At 36.2% G+C, this 18,513-nt stretch overlaps 2 protein-coding genes across 4 annotated transcripts in view; one reads left to right on the forward strand and one right to left on the reverse strand.

Annotated features, from left to right (window-relative positions):
* The window catches only part of NFIA (nuclear factor I A), a 327,174-nt gene that overhangs the window by 270,063 nt on the left and 38,598 nt on the right, over positions 1–18,513 (forward strand). For 2 of the 3 annotated variants that reach the window (XM_063298036.1, XM_063298032.1), the window contains exons 8-9: positions 11,240–11,418; positions 18,287–18,452. In XM_063298036.1, coding sequence (XP_063154106.1) covers positions 11,240–11,418; positions 18,287–18,452 — 345 coding nt within the window. The remainder of the gene's footprint in view (positions 1–11,239; positions 11,419–18,286; positions 18,453–18,513) is intronic. The other variant, XM_063298033.1, reaches the window with a different exon arrangement.
* Positions 1–18,513, reverse strand: part of TM2D1 (TM2 domain containing 1) — a 310,656-nt gene that overhangs the window by 168,046 nt on the left and 124,097 nt on the right. The window lies entirely within an intron of this gene.

An 18,513-nucleotide genomic window follows, 5' to 3' on the forward strand; every position in this document is an offset into this window, starting at 1 on the left:
TGCCACCATCACAGTCATTTTTGAATGGGCAAACTCTCCACATGTCAACTAGGTTGTAAAAAAGCCTACAATTTCAAATGCATCCTCTTATCCTGAAAAGTCTCAGATCCCTGGATACTTGGCAGGCAACTGAAAAACACTAGTTGAAACAAAACACTTGTAACCCAGCTAATTCATATTCTTTTTTATCCTTATTACTCTAGTCTATACCTTCTTCTTTTCTCTTAGTGCTTTTATTTCCTGCCACACTGTTGATACTCAGATTGCAATCCCTCTGGGGCAGAGATCTCTTTCTGTTACTTCAGAAAGCATTTTATATACTGATGCATAACAGTAATTAATAATTATAATATATAATAGGGTAATAGAAGCCACAGTTTTCATAAGCCCGATAATTCTGTAAATTGAAATGGGGTTTACTTTGACACAAACTTTGTATGAGCCTAAGCCTTGAGGAGGAAATAGTTTCAGAATTTTTAACCTATTCTTCATTTCTAAAACACTCTTCTTTGGAAAGCATCAGATAGACAAATATGCTTTCATAAGAGGATTTGCTGCACAAAGAAGTATGAATTAAACAGCTGGAAAGCTGTGGTTCTTAAAGAAAGTAGCAAGGCAGAGGGTCCAACCAACACTTGTTCTAAAGATAGCTGCATGGAGACATCTAACTTCCTCTTGCTCTCATGGCACCTCAAGGTACCCATCAGTGAAAGACATTTGGTTAGTTACAAATGTCAGATGTGTTTATATAGGCTAGAAATGGCTTGCCCAAATTACCTACCTATAGTAGATGAGACATGGTGCAAATAATGAATTTTTCTCTCAAATAGAGACTTGTGTAAAATTACTCTAGAGATTCCTCTTTTCAGTTGGTGTGAATTAAGTGAAAATTGGGACTTTCTTTTTTTATGTTTGTCAATATCCAAATAACAGCTATACTCGTTTTTCCTGAGGTAAGATTATTCCTCAGAATATTAACCCTTATATTGCTAAAGTCTTGTTTCCATTCCATTAACATTAGTAGGGAATCAGCCTACCCTTCCCCACAGGATTAAAATGGGAATGAAATGGGAGGAGCCAGCAAAGTACCTTGAGTTTCTTGGGGAAAGGGCAAAAATGAATAAATTGATGAATCAAATCAATGCACATGGAGGAAACATATCTTCCCAATCCCCTGAATTACTGAGCTAACAGTTTCTGAACAGTACGTTAACTATTGTTCTGCATCTGCACCTCCCTCTAATGCTATCAACCACACCAATCCAGCACAGCAGGAACATGAGCTGTAGCTTCAGTTGTGGTAGAACTGAACAAGTCTTTGTCTGAGGTTGTTATTTTCAGGCCTTAACCCTATTTGAATGTCTTCAAGAACAATTAACAGACCAGCATAACTTAATGTTGTGCCATAACTTATTGTTTTAATTTAATATTGCTTAATGCCCCAGAATTCTCTTCTGGATATATCATCATTCCAGGGCACTGAAGAACTTTAAAACTTCTCTCCTCATCATTAAGTCACAGAAAAGTAGTTAGAGGCTTTGTTTTTCACTGGATTTCAGGCATAACAGTGAAAGACATGCTAACTGCATATTCTGAAAGCTGGATAATTCATTCATTAAAGTAACCTGACTGGATATTTAGGGCTCCTATTTAAACTGGCACTTTCTTGCTCTTGGACGCCACTCGTGTTAGCAAGAAACTTGCAGATAATTAAAACTGGAACTAAACAAAATTCAAAAAGCGTGTAATTAAAATGCTACCTTTATTGGATTTTAAAGAGTTGCCCTGTGATACAGGAAATATTTAAAGGAGTAGCTTATTTAGTTAATCTATATGTAAGCGAACAATTTAAAGGACTACCAGTCTAAATTAACTATGAAGCCATCCACTGAGACTACCTTGTAAAGGATCCTCATTGTTCAGCTTCATTATGTGCAACCATTCAATAATTCTAGATAAATGCATAACTAAAAGCTCTATTATGCTAATAATTTGCACAAAGATGGATGTGTGGGACACCATGCTGAGTTAATTTATCATTCTGCTACCAAATTCTAGAGTGGCCTTTCCAGTGAGGAATTGTGTTACTATGTTGTTCCACTGAGGACATGATAGAGCAACAGGATGATGTGGCCATTTAATCTCTTCAAGAGGCAAAGATGCCCAGAGGAAAAAGTGTCAGAGAGAAGAATGGGGGTGATTAACAAAGGGAACCTAGATTTAAAGTTTGATTCAGCGTATTATAAAAGTAAGGCTGAATCAAGACAGAGCAGGAGAGGTATTTGAACACATTCATAAGATTTTATGTATTTCTGAAATAAAAACAAAAATTACCCCTCCTAGACTACAGTATTTAGCTTGTTCTCTAATGGCATATTATTTTCATGTCTTTTGTTTGATATGCCTAACAACAGCAAACAGGGTAATAAATTCTAGTGTTGCATACTCAATTTCCTTTACACTAACTTCTTTATCCTCTTCAGAGATCTACCCACCAAGTTACATCAGAGTGTTTAAATCCAGAACCCATGTTGAAGCATCAGAGCTCAGGATTTCCAACCTCTCATATTGACAGAACCATAAATCACATTAAATTAAGTGAATTACAGTACCATGCAACTTTAGCTTTAACAGTGTTTATGGAGTGTCAGCTTACCATCTCCAGAACGGAAAGGAAGAGAAACACTGATATTTGAATTGGGAAAGTAGACTCCTCATAACATAACAGCCATGTATCATTCAGATTCATCAATTCCATTAAGATGTCATTTTTAGTATCAAAGCAGAATTATATCGTTGCCTACAAAAAATAAAGTAGAATTTCTATTTCTATTCCTGATGTTACCATCTGCATTTAATTATGGAATAATCTTACTTTTTATCGAATTATATATGCAACATGGCTCAGAAGTCAAAATAAAAATCTATTTCCTTTTTAAAATGTGAATGCCAGGCCTAATATTACAAGTAAAAAAATGTACTTATCTCGTGAGTCAAATAATTTAATCCATTGTAACTGTTCTAAAAATGGCTTGTTTTCTTGCTCAAGGGGTTACCAAGTGTCCACTGATTTCTCCTGAGTAGCAGAACATTTTTGGCACAACGTATAATGTATGATTCTTCCCCTCCTATTTTAGCCATTCAACAATTCAGTAAAGGAGGCTTGGGTATTAGTGACTAGATCCACATTATCCAGGGAGTTTTCTGGCTGATGGGAGTTAAGCCTGAGTCTCTATGCTCTTAATTTAACATTTTAACCCTGCTTCACACTACTTTTTCCATTTAAATCCTTCATTCTTCTATCATGAAACTCAAGTAATACATAGCTAATTCCCTGGGGGTCTCTCAATTAACAACTCCAACAGATCTACATTTGGATCTACTCCAACAGAAGTACAGTTATTGCATCATTCTTTCACACCCTGCCCTTTTATACATACACCATATTTACCCAAAAGGAAGTTGACCCCGAATTTAGGAAGTTTGTGTAGTTTTATGATTAAGTTCAATTTAAAATCAACAGAACATGCAAGCAAGATGTGTTGTTTGAGGTTGGAGACAAGAATGCAAAAATTGGAAATATCAAGGAAATCATAGCCAAGAGACTGAACTGATACAGAAGAACTTTCAGTTTCTGCCAATCCAGTTATTTCTTCCTTGCTAATACAGCCTTCAAACAACCAAAATGACTCCTGTATACATGTACATCACTAGGTATACAGAATCAAATTGACTATATTATTAGTAAAAGGAGGTGAAACAGCTCAGTTATTGCAGCAAAGACATGGCCAGGGACTAACTGTAACAGATGACCAACTGCTCATGTGCAGGTTCCAAGTTTCATGATGTGATGTTGAGCATACCCATGATTTTTAAGGAGAACATCAGAACTAGCTTTGAAGTCCTGCACCTCATTGACAGGGAACTAGAGGAACTGTGGAATGAACTTAGAGAAGTTTTTAAGGATGAATATGAAAAGAGATTGCCAAAGATCAAGGAACAAAAGAAAGCAAACTGGATGTCAACAAACAGTGAAAATTGTCAAGAAGAGAAGCCAAAGCCAAGAAAGACAAAGATCTCAGGAAGGAACTTAACAAAGAGAGCTGTGAAAAAAGACAAGAAGCAGTATTACGATAAGATCTGTAAAGACATAAAAGATAGAAACAGACATGAAAAAAAAACAAAAACCTTTCAAAAGATCTCCAAACAGAGATCTCTCCCAGACAGAGATTCAAACTTCAGAGTGATATGTTAAAGGACAGCAATGGACATATAGTAACCAATTCAAAAGAAGATCAAAACATGACAGAAGGAGTATATTAAAATTCTGTACAGTAGAGATGTCAAGTTGGACTTTGGAGAAGCCAGAGAGAAAGAGTTTTGGCACTTTTGAAATTTGGTGTTGGAGAAGGCTCTTGAGAATGCCACAAATAACCAAGAAAACAAGTGAATGGATCATTGAACAAATCAATCCAGAGTTCTCACTTGAGGTAAAAATTACCAGATTCAAATTATCATACTTAAGACACATGATGTGAAAGTATATACTCAATAAGGTGGGTGGACTTGATTACAATGGCAATGGATGCATTGTTGGAATACCTGAAAGACCAGGTTGGGGACAGTCCTTCCTGGAGAAAATGTACCTGTGTGGTTGCTAAGAGTTAACACCAGCTTGATGGCACATAATCAGTCCATTTGTAAGCTGCCTCAGTTGTCAGAGTGACTCTGGGTGACATACAGTGTAAAAAAAAAACATTAAAACTAGGCAAAAGAAGGCTCTAAACCAATTAACAAAAGCAATGGAACTATCATGCTGAGGAAGAAATACATGATATATACCAAAGGGATTAAAATATCTAATATCAGTATCAGTGGGCAATCCCAGAGCACCCTGACTCAGGGCGGGCACCTCCCACTGAAAAGAATAGTGGTTGATTTTTATTTTGTGTTAAGCTGATGCCTGCTCTTAGCGACCACATAGATAGACCTTATCCTGTATGATCTGCCCCAACCTGACTCATCAAGTCTTCCAACTCATTGCCAGTGTAATCAGGTCCATCTACCTTGCAGCTAGTCATCGTCTTCTCCTTTCCCACCATTATGGACTTCTCAGAGGAAAAGAAGAGTAGAGAGAACCAAAACAAACATTTTCTGCAATGTCCAATTTTCTCATCTTGTCAACTTAGGGTTATCATTGTCAGCTGAAATCAATACTAGTATTTCCTTCCCCTCCTCCCCTTAAATGTGAGTATGTGACACATTTGTATGTACACATGTGTATATGAAAACATACACAGGAAGGGAAAGCAGCCTTCCTATAAGATAAATTCTAAATCTTTTATTTACATTATCTCTTCATCTGAGTTCAATATATGGAAGTTACATTCAATGAACGGAAATTCTAAGGTTGGCTTTTTGGAATTGCTAAAACAGATGTGAATGTTTTATTTAAACAGTTTCATTTGAATAAGATTAAAGTACTAAACAGTTTTTACAGCTTTGTTCATAGATTTTTATTGTTAGTTGATTATAGTTCAGGTTTAGCTAAGAGTGGAATATTTCCCATTGATTTTAATAGAGCTGGATTGCCACTAAATTTTTAAAGCTATTTATTCAGACTTCTGTTCCCCACCTCTTCAGTTGCATTATATATAGTTCAAATTTCCTTCAAAAAACTTGACCTTTTGCCAGCATTCCTTATTAAAAAGTCTTCTTATTCCTGATCAACACAGTTGTTGCATAGCATTTGAAAACATTTGACATCAGCCAGCATGGTGGCTTAGCCTATTAATACTCTAATACAATCACTTCTGAAAACAAGTACTTTGGGGGAATAAATAGTGGGGTGAATCTTGCATAATTTGAATTGGCTTTTGCATTTCTATAATGTTAGAAGTGAAGTTTCAGATCACAGTGGGCTGAAGCATCTCAAAAATCTGAAAGGGAAGTATCAAAGGGAATTAATTTCAATGTTCCCCTAAGTACTTTATAACAACAGCTTTCTTAATTTTAACAAGAATTCTTTAAAAAATAATGCTGATAGAATATTGTCTTAGGTCCTAAAAACAGGTGTCTCAACAGGTGGCAGCACCTGGCTGATCTTGCCCAGGTGTAGAAGCTAACCAGGGCTGGTACCTGAATAGGACTTGAATGGGAGCTCTCCAGGGAACAGCAGGGCTGTAGTTTAGACTGGGGAACTGAAAAACCATCCTGGAAGAAGGCACACTGGGAAAGCCTTTTTTTTACTGTTGTCAGGATAACTGCATGAAATGCCCATAAACTTACCAGGAGCCAAACTCAAATGGAAAGAGACTTTACTTTAAACTATTGCATTCTCTGTAAGCAGATGAATGCATGTGCTGTATCTTATCTAGTTGGGCTTTGAGATAAGCAACTAGGTTTCGGTTTTAGCCATCAGCTGAACTAAGATGACCATAATAACAAGGGCCTATCTTATTCCTGTTCGAGCATTACAGAGAACATCTTAAGGTGCTGAAACTTCATGGCCCTTTGAGTCCTTAATCCTATTTCAATATATAGCAACTCCCCCAGATTATTAAGCAATTTTGCAGGCTAAGGAATTACATTCCTAGAAAACTAAAATGGCTGACTTACCAGTGACTTCACAGTTTTCTTCCTAACACTTTAAATAGTGCAGTTAAAGAGACAGAAAAGCATGTGGAGAAGGAGCTGTTTTTATACAGGGGAAAAGAAAACTTAGTTGAAAGAACCAGGAGTAGGCTGCCCACGAGCCATTGGCTCCATAGAGCTACCACAATGTTCTAGCAACTCTTGAGGCCATTGATGCAATTGCAACTAAAATTTGGCAACAGTCTTTGCCAACAAACTATGGCAGCCACTGTCTCTATCACTTAAATATTATTCACTATAGTATGATTTTCTGAGAAGAGTTACATTTTTGACCTGGCTTCACCACAAGAATTATATTTTTTAACACTGACTTCACCCACTACCCACAGCTCACATCTGCCTTTTTTATAATGCTATCTTCAGCATGCTGCAGAAGTCATTATAAGGCCCACAGCCTGAAGGGGAAAAATTATGGTATGGGCTAAGAGACTAGTAAAGCGGTGCTCTTCTTCTATGTGAACATTTGCTGGACAGACAGCTGCTTGCAGGAAAGGAAATTAAATGAGTTGAATTGAGATGCCCAGTCCTGTAGATGATCGTAGGACCACAGTTGGTTTCAGTGAAGAAATTTCAGCAAGGAAGTTATAAAAAACTATTACCTTGGGGATGAGTAACTGAACCATGTAGCAACCATCTCATTAAAATTAATGATACCTAGTTCAAAATTCTGGGTGTAATTTCTTGGGCACTTGCTGTCCTGGGGATTCTACCTTCCAGCACACCAAGCTTAACATTCCTATTTTTTGTCATGCAATAACATGTTGCAGCACAGATCAGCACTGTGATTGTAAAACTCAACAAAAGAGAGGTTTAAACAGTGTTTAAAGGCAGTCTGTTGAGACAGATGCAGCCTTTCCTAACTTGCTGCCTTCCAGATGTGGGGATCTTTGGGGATTAAAATTATGAGAACTCCTACCTAGCATAGTCATTAGCCCATTGCATGTGGGAAATTCTGAAAGATCCCAAGTGAGGTTATGCAGTTCTCAGTAAATTACCTTTAAAACATTATTCATAGTCACAGGATGGATCATTGTTTCAGGTCAGATTGAAATAATGGTCATCTAGACATCTAGAGCAGGTGAGGAAGTTTTGTAGATCTTTGAACTGGTAATGGGCTTTCTTGTGAACATCACTTCTTGAAAATTAATGTACAAGTACTCACTTTATGGGTTGCAGGATTCTGGGGACATGCAAACATAACTTATAAGCAACAATTGATAGTTATTTTAATTCAGGTAGTTGTTACTGGATCAAATGAGGGTATATTATGAAATTTTGAAAAATCTAAACTGTTTTATTTTCGATTTTGGCAAATGGTTTGTAGATCCCATAGGTTAACTATGTGCAAGGGAGGGTGATCCACTATCTTTGGTGGTTCTTCAAAGCCTAGAGTTTAAACTAAATCTTTAATCATTGTTACTAAATAAAATATGGCATCAAACCTGCCATAGAAACATAGATGGGTTGTCCTAATTCAGGGAATTTTGTTATGCAGAACATGACGTGAGAAAAACATTGGAAAGAAGAAAAAGAAAATAGTAAACTTGTTTCATGTTCTCTATTTTATGTTTGGTCTGGTAAGAATTATATAGGCCCAGAGCAACTTGAAGATTATTTTGAAATGTTAATGCACACATTCATTTTGGATTCGTTCTAGTATATATTTTTATTCTTTGATAATCATCATCCCTTATGAAAGTTTCAGGTTCTGTTCTTCAGTATAATACTGTGGTCAAAGCACTCCAATACAAGGCATTCTAGCATACTCCAGTCCCTGCACACTGCAACCTGGCAGGAGAGCAGTAAAGGAAGGATCAGTGCATTTCTCCAGCTTTTTCTGGGATTTGTGTTTTCCTCCCCAGTCTCCAAGACAGGAAACTGAACAATCATTGTCTGAGCCTCAGAAAGGGGAAATGGATGTTCTAAGAACATGAGTTACAACACAACCACCTCTTTAAATAATAAACTGGTAATGTGGTGATTTATGGTGCAGACTATTTTTATATAGTTATGGTGATGAAGTGGACTTTGAAGAAGTAGGATAGAAAGAGTATTGTTACTTTTGAACTCTGGTGTTGGAGAAGACTCCTGAAAATACCATGGATAGCCAAGAAAACAAATTAACCCCAGTATAAACAACCAGGCTCAAATTATCATATTTCAAAACACATTACAGTGGCAATGAGTGCACTTTTGGAAGACCTGAAGGACCAGATTGGGGGAAAATCATTCTAGAGAAAACCTATCTATGTGGACACTAAGAGTCAACACTGATGTGATGGCACATAATCAATCATAGGGATGAAGCAGTTATATAGTTCAGAATAGGAAGACAAGAGGTTTATGCAAAATAGATCTGAGCATCAGGTGTTATTTGTTTAAAATGAAATATGTAAATTGAATAGGAAGGGCAATCTTAAGACAAGACTGTAGAACTTGGTCTTAAAACGGGCTCTAGGGCCTCATGCATCATCAACATTTTTTTGTGTGTGGGAGGTGCCCCCTAGAGCTGCCATTGACCGTAATTACATACTAAAAATTGGAAATACAGTTACCTGCCATTTTAAGAAGGCAAACACAGAATTGTAATGAGAGGCTTAATACACAGTAGAAAAAGCCTTTTCTGAATCTAAACAAAAAAACAGAAAACTTTGGTTCCACCCATGTGCATAACATGGTCCCTCCTATTTTACATCAGTACCCCACCCACTATCACCTACACCGGCTAGTGTAGAATTCAAGACAAGAAATTTGATCTTTATAGGAATTTTATTAAACTTGTAATACCAATGAAACACACATAATGTATTTTTATCTCTTAATTTGATTCATTCAACCTTTGCTCTTCACTTCTAGGTTGTCTATACATTAGTTTTTCCTGAATATTCAGCACACTTCAAGCCTAATGCAATACATTCCTTTGAATGCACAATAACTTTCATAACTATTGTTCTTTGTGGTTTACAAGTGCAGTGCATGGACATAGATAGCCATAAAAGTTTAATAGAGCTGGCTGAGAGAGGATGCCTGTATATTTTTGATGAAAATAAATCAGAGGAGCTATTTTGTTCAAATGTAATAGGCTTGTGTGATGCAGTGTGCTAAAATGAAGTAAATCAGCAAAATTCAAAGACCTCAGCTTATAGTGCAACAAATGAAAATTTATTGTATAGGATTCAGTCACCTTTATTACGGTATTGCTTTCATTTTGAATATATTACATTTCCCAAGTATTCAAACCATAATATTATTGGTACTGAAAAAATGTAGTCTTTTCATGGACTGAACAGCTACTGACACTTGGAGTGGGGGTTTTTTGGTAAATATTTAAGTAACGTTTCTGAAAGTGGAGGAGTTGTTTGGCTGTAGTTTGAATTGTGTTATGATTTTGTTTTGGTTTTTTTGTATTTTATCTCTTTTTAACTGTGTGTTATTTGTATGGAACCTTACCTTCTTTTCACACCTTTAATAAAGCTGAGTTTTGTTTAAATCCTGGAATTGACTAGTTGCCTTCTAGCAACTGCCTCAGATTGGCTGAGCTACAGACTCCATAAGTTTTTATTTGGTTTCCCTTGGTTAGACCCCTTCAATCTTCTCCTGGTTCCCTAGAGATCTGGTGGGAAGTGAGAAACTGGTTTATAGCAAAGGTGGGGTTGCAGAAGGGACCTAATTTTCTAGTTGCTGTTCATCCCCAGGCATGGGTCACCTGAGAATCAAAGCACCTCAGAGGGAAAGGCTGAGGACACCTTCCTTATTACGTATGGCCATAGTATTAAGCCATTAAATTGCACTGCTGGGACTTAAGAATATTCAATTATTTCTTCCAAATTCATCAATGACATCACAGCACCTTGGCTGTCCTGTTTCGTGCCTTGGGGCAATCCAAGGTAACTCATGGGCTGCTTCTTGTGTTGCAGTCAATTTGTGACTTTTCAACGTATGAATGCACTTTACCCTCCTTGAAGCAGTATTCCGAAAACCGACCTGGGGACATGCTTATTCATTTCTCACTTATAAAAGATAAAATGCAAATATTGTGGTGCATGAAAGCAAATTACTCAAAAATAATATTCTGCTGCTGAACTGAAAATGTGACATAAACAAAGCTACAAGAGCATCACCGTTATGTTATTTCCCATTTATAGCTCAAAGTAAAACTGCTTCCTGTGTGCAAACCAGAATTATGCAGAATGTCAATTAAATCAGCTGTAATCTCCCAGATACATTTTTTATTGCTGGATTCATTAGAAAGGCTCTTAAGGTAATGAATAGTCGTCACTTTTACCAAGGATTGCTGATTCCTTTATAAATGATGACCACTAAAAATGCAGAAGAGACATTTTAAAATCTGGCTGTATTTACACTCTGCCTTTATACTTGAAGTAATATGGAATTTAGTATGTCCTGACATATTATGAAGACCAGTACACAGAACATCAGCTCTATACTTTAGGAAATAGACATTTGAGAAGACTTGTTTTTAAGGGTATATAATAAAGTAATACAAAAAGCTCTAAATCAGAACTGTTTTTATCAAATTCCAAATATCTATTCCTTATAATGTATTTTGTTTTCTTTCTTATAGCAAGTCCACATGCAACACCATCGACTCTTCATTTTCCAACATCACCCATTATTCAACAGCCTGGGCCATACTTCTCACACCCAGCAATTCGCTATCATCCTCAGGAGACTCTGAAAGAGTTTGTCCAACTTGTCTGCCCCGACGCTGGTCAGCAGGCTGGACAGGTGGGGTTCCTAAATGTAAGGAAGCTGTTTCTACTTTTTTTCAGAAGTTTTGTTTCTATGATAGATAACCATGAAATGACGTGAACAGATTTGTACACATAAGAAAAACACTCAGTTTAGGTGGCATAAATCAGCCCAAGTTAAATATGTTTCATTCATGTTGATTATGATTGGAGTTAACATAATTTAAGTTGTCTTTATTTGGCTACCTTGTGCCCATAATTTATATCTTCTACATGCTAGAATATAATCAACTTTTGCCAGTTATGATATGTGCTACAGTCTCACGTAAGTGATTAGTGCAACTGTAATTTTCCAGCACTATCATATGTCAAATATAGATAATGTTGTGAGTCACTTTGCAAGGATATTTTTAATACCCACCAGATGGAACTTGTGTAAAGATGGGTCAAGTAAGAATGCATTAAAGACAATACTAAGATGTACTACTTTTTGAGGTATTCCAAAAGCATTTAGTGTATTGGAGAGATGGTAATTCCACTATAGTCCTCAAAGCCTAAGATTAGGTACTAACATTCTGTAATAGAATCAAAGCTGATAAACAAACCAGTGGTTCATATTGACCTACATGCCCACTAGACACTGTCACAAAAGTATTTCATACAGGTCTACCATGTGTACTGTCACAAATAGCATCCAGCTATCCTTCTCTGAATGAGCTCCCATGGCTACACTGTGAAGGAGGCACACACAGCAAGTATAAAAGCATCTTTGAGGTCTGTGTAAGCCTTGAAAACCCAAAATCTACTATTATACCTTACCAGGTACATTTTACTAGTTATTTGGAAAGTGAGACACTTGGCAGTTGACCTGTCAAATATTGGTCACATATTTTCAAATACTTCTTAAATGCAAAAGCATTATTTTGTTAATAGATTAACAACAAACCAAACTATACTAGTTACAAAAATTGTTGTCAGCCTCTAGAAGATTTCAGAGTATCTACCAAAAGATTTATAAAATGCTTTGGCCTTATTCTGACATACTACTATGCTGCTGATTAGCACCAGCAGCAAACTCAGTGGTGTGCTTCCCCCTTCTGTGCCATAGTGGGGAAATCAGGAGTATTCACCATCAATTTTGACTGACCACAGTTTAGCATTGCTTTCAGCCTGAAGAAATTGTGGTTAGTTTCAGCTATCACTGAATTAAATCTGTAGTTAATATTAATTGTGGTTTATGAACCTAGTTTACTTTAATAAACATAGTTAAATTTAAGCATGTTCTGGGACAGGACAGGCAACATTTTTGGTCCCAAGGTCTCTGTACATTGTGGGTTGGAGATGGCCATGTTCACAAGTACCTAGCAGTTCAGTGGAACTTTAATTTCAGTTAACTGAATGGAAGCAAAAACTGCCAGTGCTCTACTTTGATACCACATCAAGGAGGAAAAAGTACATGAGGAAAGCCTTTCTTTTTTAATTGTAATTTTTAATAAAATTACAATTACAGAGATAAAAATTAATTAAAACAAAAAAAGGAAAGAATAAAAAGAAGAAGTGCAGGAAAAAATAAAAATAGAAAAGAATGAAAAAATAAGAATATAGTAAAGAAAAAGAAAAGAAATATATAAGGAAATGACTTCCCCCTTCATCACAAGTATAAACAATTTTAGTAACTTATCAACTTCTCTTAAAATACAACAAATGTCTCTTCTTCCCATATCCCCTCTCTTACCTATAAACAAATCCTTAAAGCCTCATCATTTCAGTCCTGATCAGCAAAAGTCAATTAAAGGTTACCAGAGATAACATCTATTTTAACCTTGATCAAATAAACCAACTTTGGAGTCCTTGGTACTCTCTGAGCCAGGGCAAGCCACCGTATATAAACTGAGAGCAAGGCCCACTCCCTCTTTGCACTGAAGATGTTGCCTAGTCTGGCAATGAAATGTCTGCAAGAAAACAACAAGGCTCAGAGAGCACCAAGGACTCCACAGTTCAACCCTGAGCTACAAATATTTGCTTCGATTGAAACCAACTTTATATTTCTTTTACTTTTAACAATCTTGATCTTTAGTCCCTTCAAATAATGTCCTAGAACTTGATTTCTTTTCACTTTTTCTTTGTCCCTTCTCACAAAATTCTTCAAAGCTTTAACATGCCTTTTTTGTAAATCCAATATAGAAAGATTATCCAGGTCACTCTCTTGGTTTGTTATTTGCATATCTCTTTTAATTATTAAGACATCAGCCAGTTTCTTTTGTATGTCCGGTGTAGCTTTCTTTTCCATATCATTCTTGTAGCCTGTCATTTTTAAATCCGCTTTCAGATCAGTCTCAATCTAGTCAGGTAAAACTTGTTCCTCTTTCATAACATCTTTTAAACACATCTATCTATAAAGGCAGACACTTTTAAAATAAACTTTTGTGTCCATTGTTCAAAAATCTCCTTCAATATATCCAATGTTAAAATATTTTGCTTCATTCTATTTTAAGTCAAATTTAAGTGTTCTCCTTTAATTGTAATCTTTAGTTTCTTCTGGTTCTCTCTGGTGTCCAACCTTCAAAGTCTCATCCCATCATGTTTTTTTAAAGAGAATTCAAAACAAAAGCATTTTCCCATGGGAAGCATTCTTATAATTAATTGCAAAATCTTACTTCAAATCCATCTGGACCCTTAGTCTGTTTGAAACTTTCTAAAATCGAAGTTTTAATCATCCTTTTGCTGCTTATTCCAAAAGAAAAAAACTAAGTCTTTAAGCTTGCATTTTAAAACTTCTTTCACTAAGGATTAAAGGAAACTCACCTGGTGTTTTCAGACTTGTCAATCCAAAGGTTCCTAATAGCTTTGTGTGTTTGTGTGTGTGTGTGTGTGTGTCAGAAGCACCTACCAAGGCACTTCTGTATTGAAAGGATTTGCCGGTGACATCACTGTTGCCTGGGGGACGCCCAAGGGGGGGTCCTTTCACGTCCCGTTATTTTCCCACCGAAGTGGTACCTATTCATCTACTTACATTTGCGTGCTTTCAAACTGCTAGGATAGCAGGAGCTGGGACAAATTGACTGGAACTCACTCCGTCACACGGCTCGCACTCTCAGGTTTCGAACTGCCAACTTTAATTCCTAATAGCTGAAAAGCAGTTAACAAGCAATTTCCAAAAGTGATTAGAAAAGGAAGTATGCAGAGTGACTCAGTGTCCTTAAAAGTGCCAACAGTGATTTGAGCAAGATGGCTATTCCCCTGGTTCCCAGAGCTCTAAACCTCCCAAGACCACTGTCTTGCAGTCTCCTTATAGGGAGCAACTCTCTGGAGCACCTGTGGGTGATCTCAAGTCCTTTCTTTGTCTGGAGAGGAATTACAAAGAGCCAGTCTACTTACCAGTTCTTCATTCCGCTGTGGTCATCAGCTCTGCTTTTAATTCACCACTTCTTCCATGGAAATCCCACGAGGAAAAGTTCTTTCATATACGTACATCTTAACTCTAGTTTAGTCTTACATCGAAACTGGACCTATCTTGCTCACAGCACAAGATGTACAAGGCCTAGCATTGTGGTGAATGCATTTGTACTGCTGTTCAATTCTGTTAGGAACGTTCCCTTCTCAAGCCCTTTCAGAAATGCTAGCAATTACATTATATGTCCAGTAGAAGAGGCTAGGTTTATGGCTCAGTTGAGCAGGGGCAGCGGAAGAGGCCAGGAAGCTTCTTCGTTACAGAGCAGTAAGTACCACTTCCTGAATTAGTATATATGTATGTGAGGGAGGGTGCATGTATATCAGTGTTTCTCAATCTCAGCAACTTTCAGATGTGTGGATTTCAGTTCCCAGAATTCTCCAGCCACAATTTCTGGAAATTGAATTCCACACATCTAAAGTTGCTGAACTTGAGAAACACTGATTGATTATATATGCATACAGTGGCATCCATGGGGGGTGTTAAAGTAGTCAGGATGGCAGTTGCAATTGAAGCCCCACCCTTTGTATATTCATGCAACATTGGCATAAATACAGAGGGAGTGGGGCTGCAGTCACACAATTGTGATTGTCATTTTACTTATTTGACCTCCCCCATGGACACCCCCATATGTCAATGTGTATTCTCTCTCTCTTTTTCTCTCTGATCCTAACATCTTCTCATTCGCATCAGACAGTACTCTGTGTATCAATAGGTGGAACTAAGTGGTAGAGTCAGAAGGAGAAAGTTGGTAACACAGAGGAAGGACTGAGATTGAGGAAGCACACCCTCTGCTGGGAAGTACAGCCTTTGGCCCTGGAAGAAGTTCGTTTTATTCAACAAGTAGTTAGAACAGAGGGTGTATGTGGGAGTTGTTAGCTAATAAAGACATTTAGTATAAATGAACCTCCGACTCATTATTATTGGAAGAGACTTTGAAACACTCTGTTGCTAGCATTATTATTATTCACCATGTTGCATCTATTGCTTATACACAGTAGTTTTCAACTTTATGGAGTATCTGCTTATTGTCCAATAATAGGTAGCAATGGGTAAATTGATTTGAACAGTTATTTGATGGTCCTAACCTTGCATTCCATACAATGTTATATGTGATTTGAACTTCACATTCATGTTCAGAAAGAGTGTCAATTGACATGACCACAAAAGAGAATTATTTAGTTTCCTATGATCTGATTCCAGCACTTCCAAGGTTAACCAAAGATATAGAGCACAAATAATTTTTATTAATTATTTCTTTAGAAAGCTGAATAAAAAACAGCTGTTTCCAATCAGCCACATTTACTTAATTTTTTTTTAATGTCTTTCTTGTAGCATTTTAGATTTACTTGACCAGCACTTGAACTCAGGAAGATAAAAGTACTGTTTCTTATGGTTTGTTATTCCTAGGAGCTGTTATCTTTTTTCCTTATCTCTGAAAAATTAAACAATGTTCCAAGATTTTGGTTGAATTATCTCAGGTTGTTGTTAAATCAAACTTAATAATTATCTTCAGGTTACTGGAATAACATTCCATTTGTATGGAGAAATGACTAACTCTGTGTACAGCCTTATCTAAAATAATATTTGGTAATCTTACAGTAGAGTACAAGAGAAGAATAATGATGGCCATAGTTATTTTTACTCATTACATTTCTGATAGCATAATTTTGCTTGCTTTTAGCACCCAATTTGTAATCTACATCTAATAAAAACTGCATGAGTGTTAGTGTTTTAGATCCAAACTTCAGAGTTGGATTCATAGAACCACAATGTATAGAAGGAAAATAGCTACCAGCTTAATTTCTTAAGAAGGTATTGTTAACATTTGCATAGCTTATCCCAAAGCACGTCCTGTCATAAATACAAATACAGTTAGAATAATTCATAGGTTTGCTCAAAGAGGAAAACTTATTATATAAAGTGATATATATACAGATGTATCAACAACCCAAACTATTATGATAGAACAAGCTTACTTATTTCAGATTCCACTTATTTTTTCATAATGATGTATTTGTTTAATTGAATTATATAATGCTTTTTAACCTAACTAACCATATTAGTAGAAAAATCTGTAAAGTGCAACAGATCCTTTACACTTTCACCAAAGGAATGCAGTGTACTTGAAATAGGGAGAAATATCTAGCAAACTTCTTCCATCTTGAATATAAAAGAATAAAATTTATAAGGATGAGTAACACTACATTCCTAAAGTTATTTTTATTTCAAATGATTGTCTTTTCTTTAGCAATGTTAAAAAGTCATTTTATCCCCTGGATCCAGTAATTAAATGTGGTCTTGTGTAATGCTGGATATAGAAGTTGTTTAGGGACTAATACCTGAGAAGTAGACTAAGCAGATTATTTATAATTATTTTTCCAAATGTTACAATACGAATGTGTTCCTCAAGTAGTAAGCATTTTTATATAAATTAAATGCATATAATAAAACTGTTGTCAGTATGAAATCCTGGGTGAAATTTTGAACCAAACATTATTACCATGTGGATTAAAAAAAAAAAACTTTAAATCTTTATGTCTTTAATCCACTGCCAAAATACCATGAGAGGAATATTATTAACATTGTTACTAATATTTGATATTACTAAATCAAAGTCTGTTCAGTATCATGGCAGATAATACACCCTGAACAATTTAATATTTGTACCAACCCTTGGTATTAAATATTAAAAACAAAATAGAAAGTAGTATCTCGCAGACATATAAAAATATTAAACCTATGAGTTATATAGCTCTTTTAAAAATCAATCATAAGATATTATTTAAAACTAAATAAATACTGGAATTTACCTCATTTTCAAAACACGTACCACTTGGATGATTTTTGTCAGTCATTCAGATTGTATCATTACCACGGACAATCTAAATGTTGAAAGTTCCACAATTGAATCTTGAACTCAGTTTGAAGATTCTGGCCTAAGTGATTTATTTCAGTGTATTTAATTCCTCTGCAAGATGCCTGTTTCAGCTCTTACAGGCAAATCCAAGATTCCAGCAAATCTAAAGCACAGATACCACATGAGGTGCAAAATTTGCTTTACTGCAAACAAGTTGTACCCTAAGGATTCTAAAAGACTTTTATATTGATCATTCATCGAATGGGTTGGATATAGAAGCTGAATCAGAGAATCACCATGTGTTATGTTTGGATTATAGACCTTTGTTTAACCATTGTTGCAGCTATTTTGAGGTCTGGCTGTTGTCCATGAAGTACAAACTATGTGGAAAACAATATAAGATATTCTCTTAGATATTCTTTAATATAAACTGGATGTATGCATTCTTCTGTAATAATTTCTAATACAGTTGTGGACAAACAGCTTTTAGGTTGGCTTAAGTTTTCCTTTTCCATTTAAACCTTTAGCCATATTAGGTTTATGCCTTGAATATCTTGGCCATTTGTTTCCAAAGGCATTAATGGTTCATTTCTCTTCTCTGTTTGACAGCCCAATGGTAGCAGCCAAGGCAAGGTGCACAATCCATTCCTTCCGACCCCAATGTTGCCACCACCACCTCCTCCCCCAATGGCTAGGCCTGTGCCTCTTCCAGTGCCAGACACAAAGCCTCCAACCACGTCAACAGAAGGAGGTGCCACCTCTCCCACGTCTCCGAGTAAGTACAGCCAGAAGGAAGAAATGAGAGGCTGACATGGGTTTGAAACAGATTAATGTTT

This window comes from Candoia aspera, chromosome 3, assembly GCF_035149785.1.
Source record: "Candoia aspera isolate rCanAsp1 chromosome 3, rCanAsp1.hap2, whole genome shotgun sequence".
NCBI lineage: Eukaryota > Metazoa > Chordata > Lepidosauria > Squamata > Boidae > Candoia > Candoia aspera.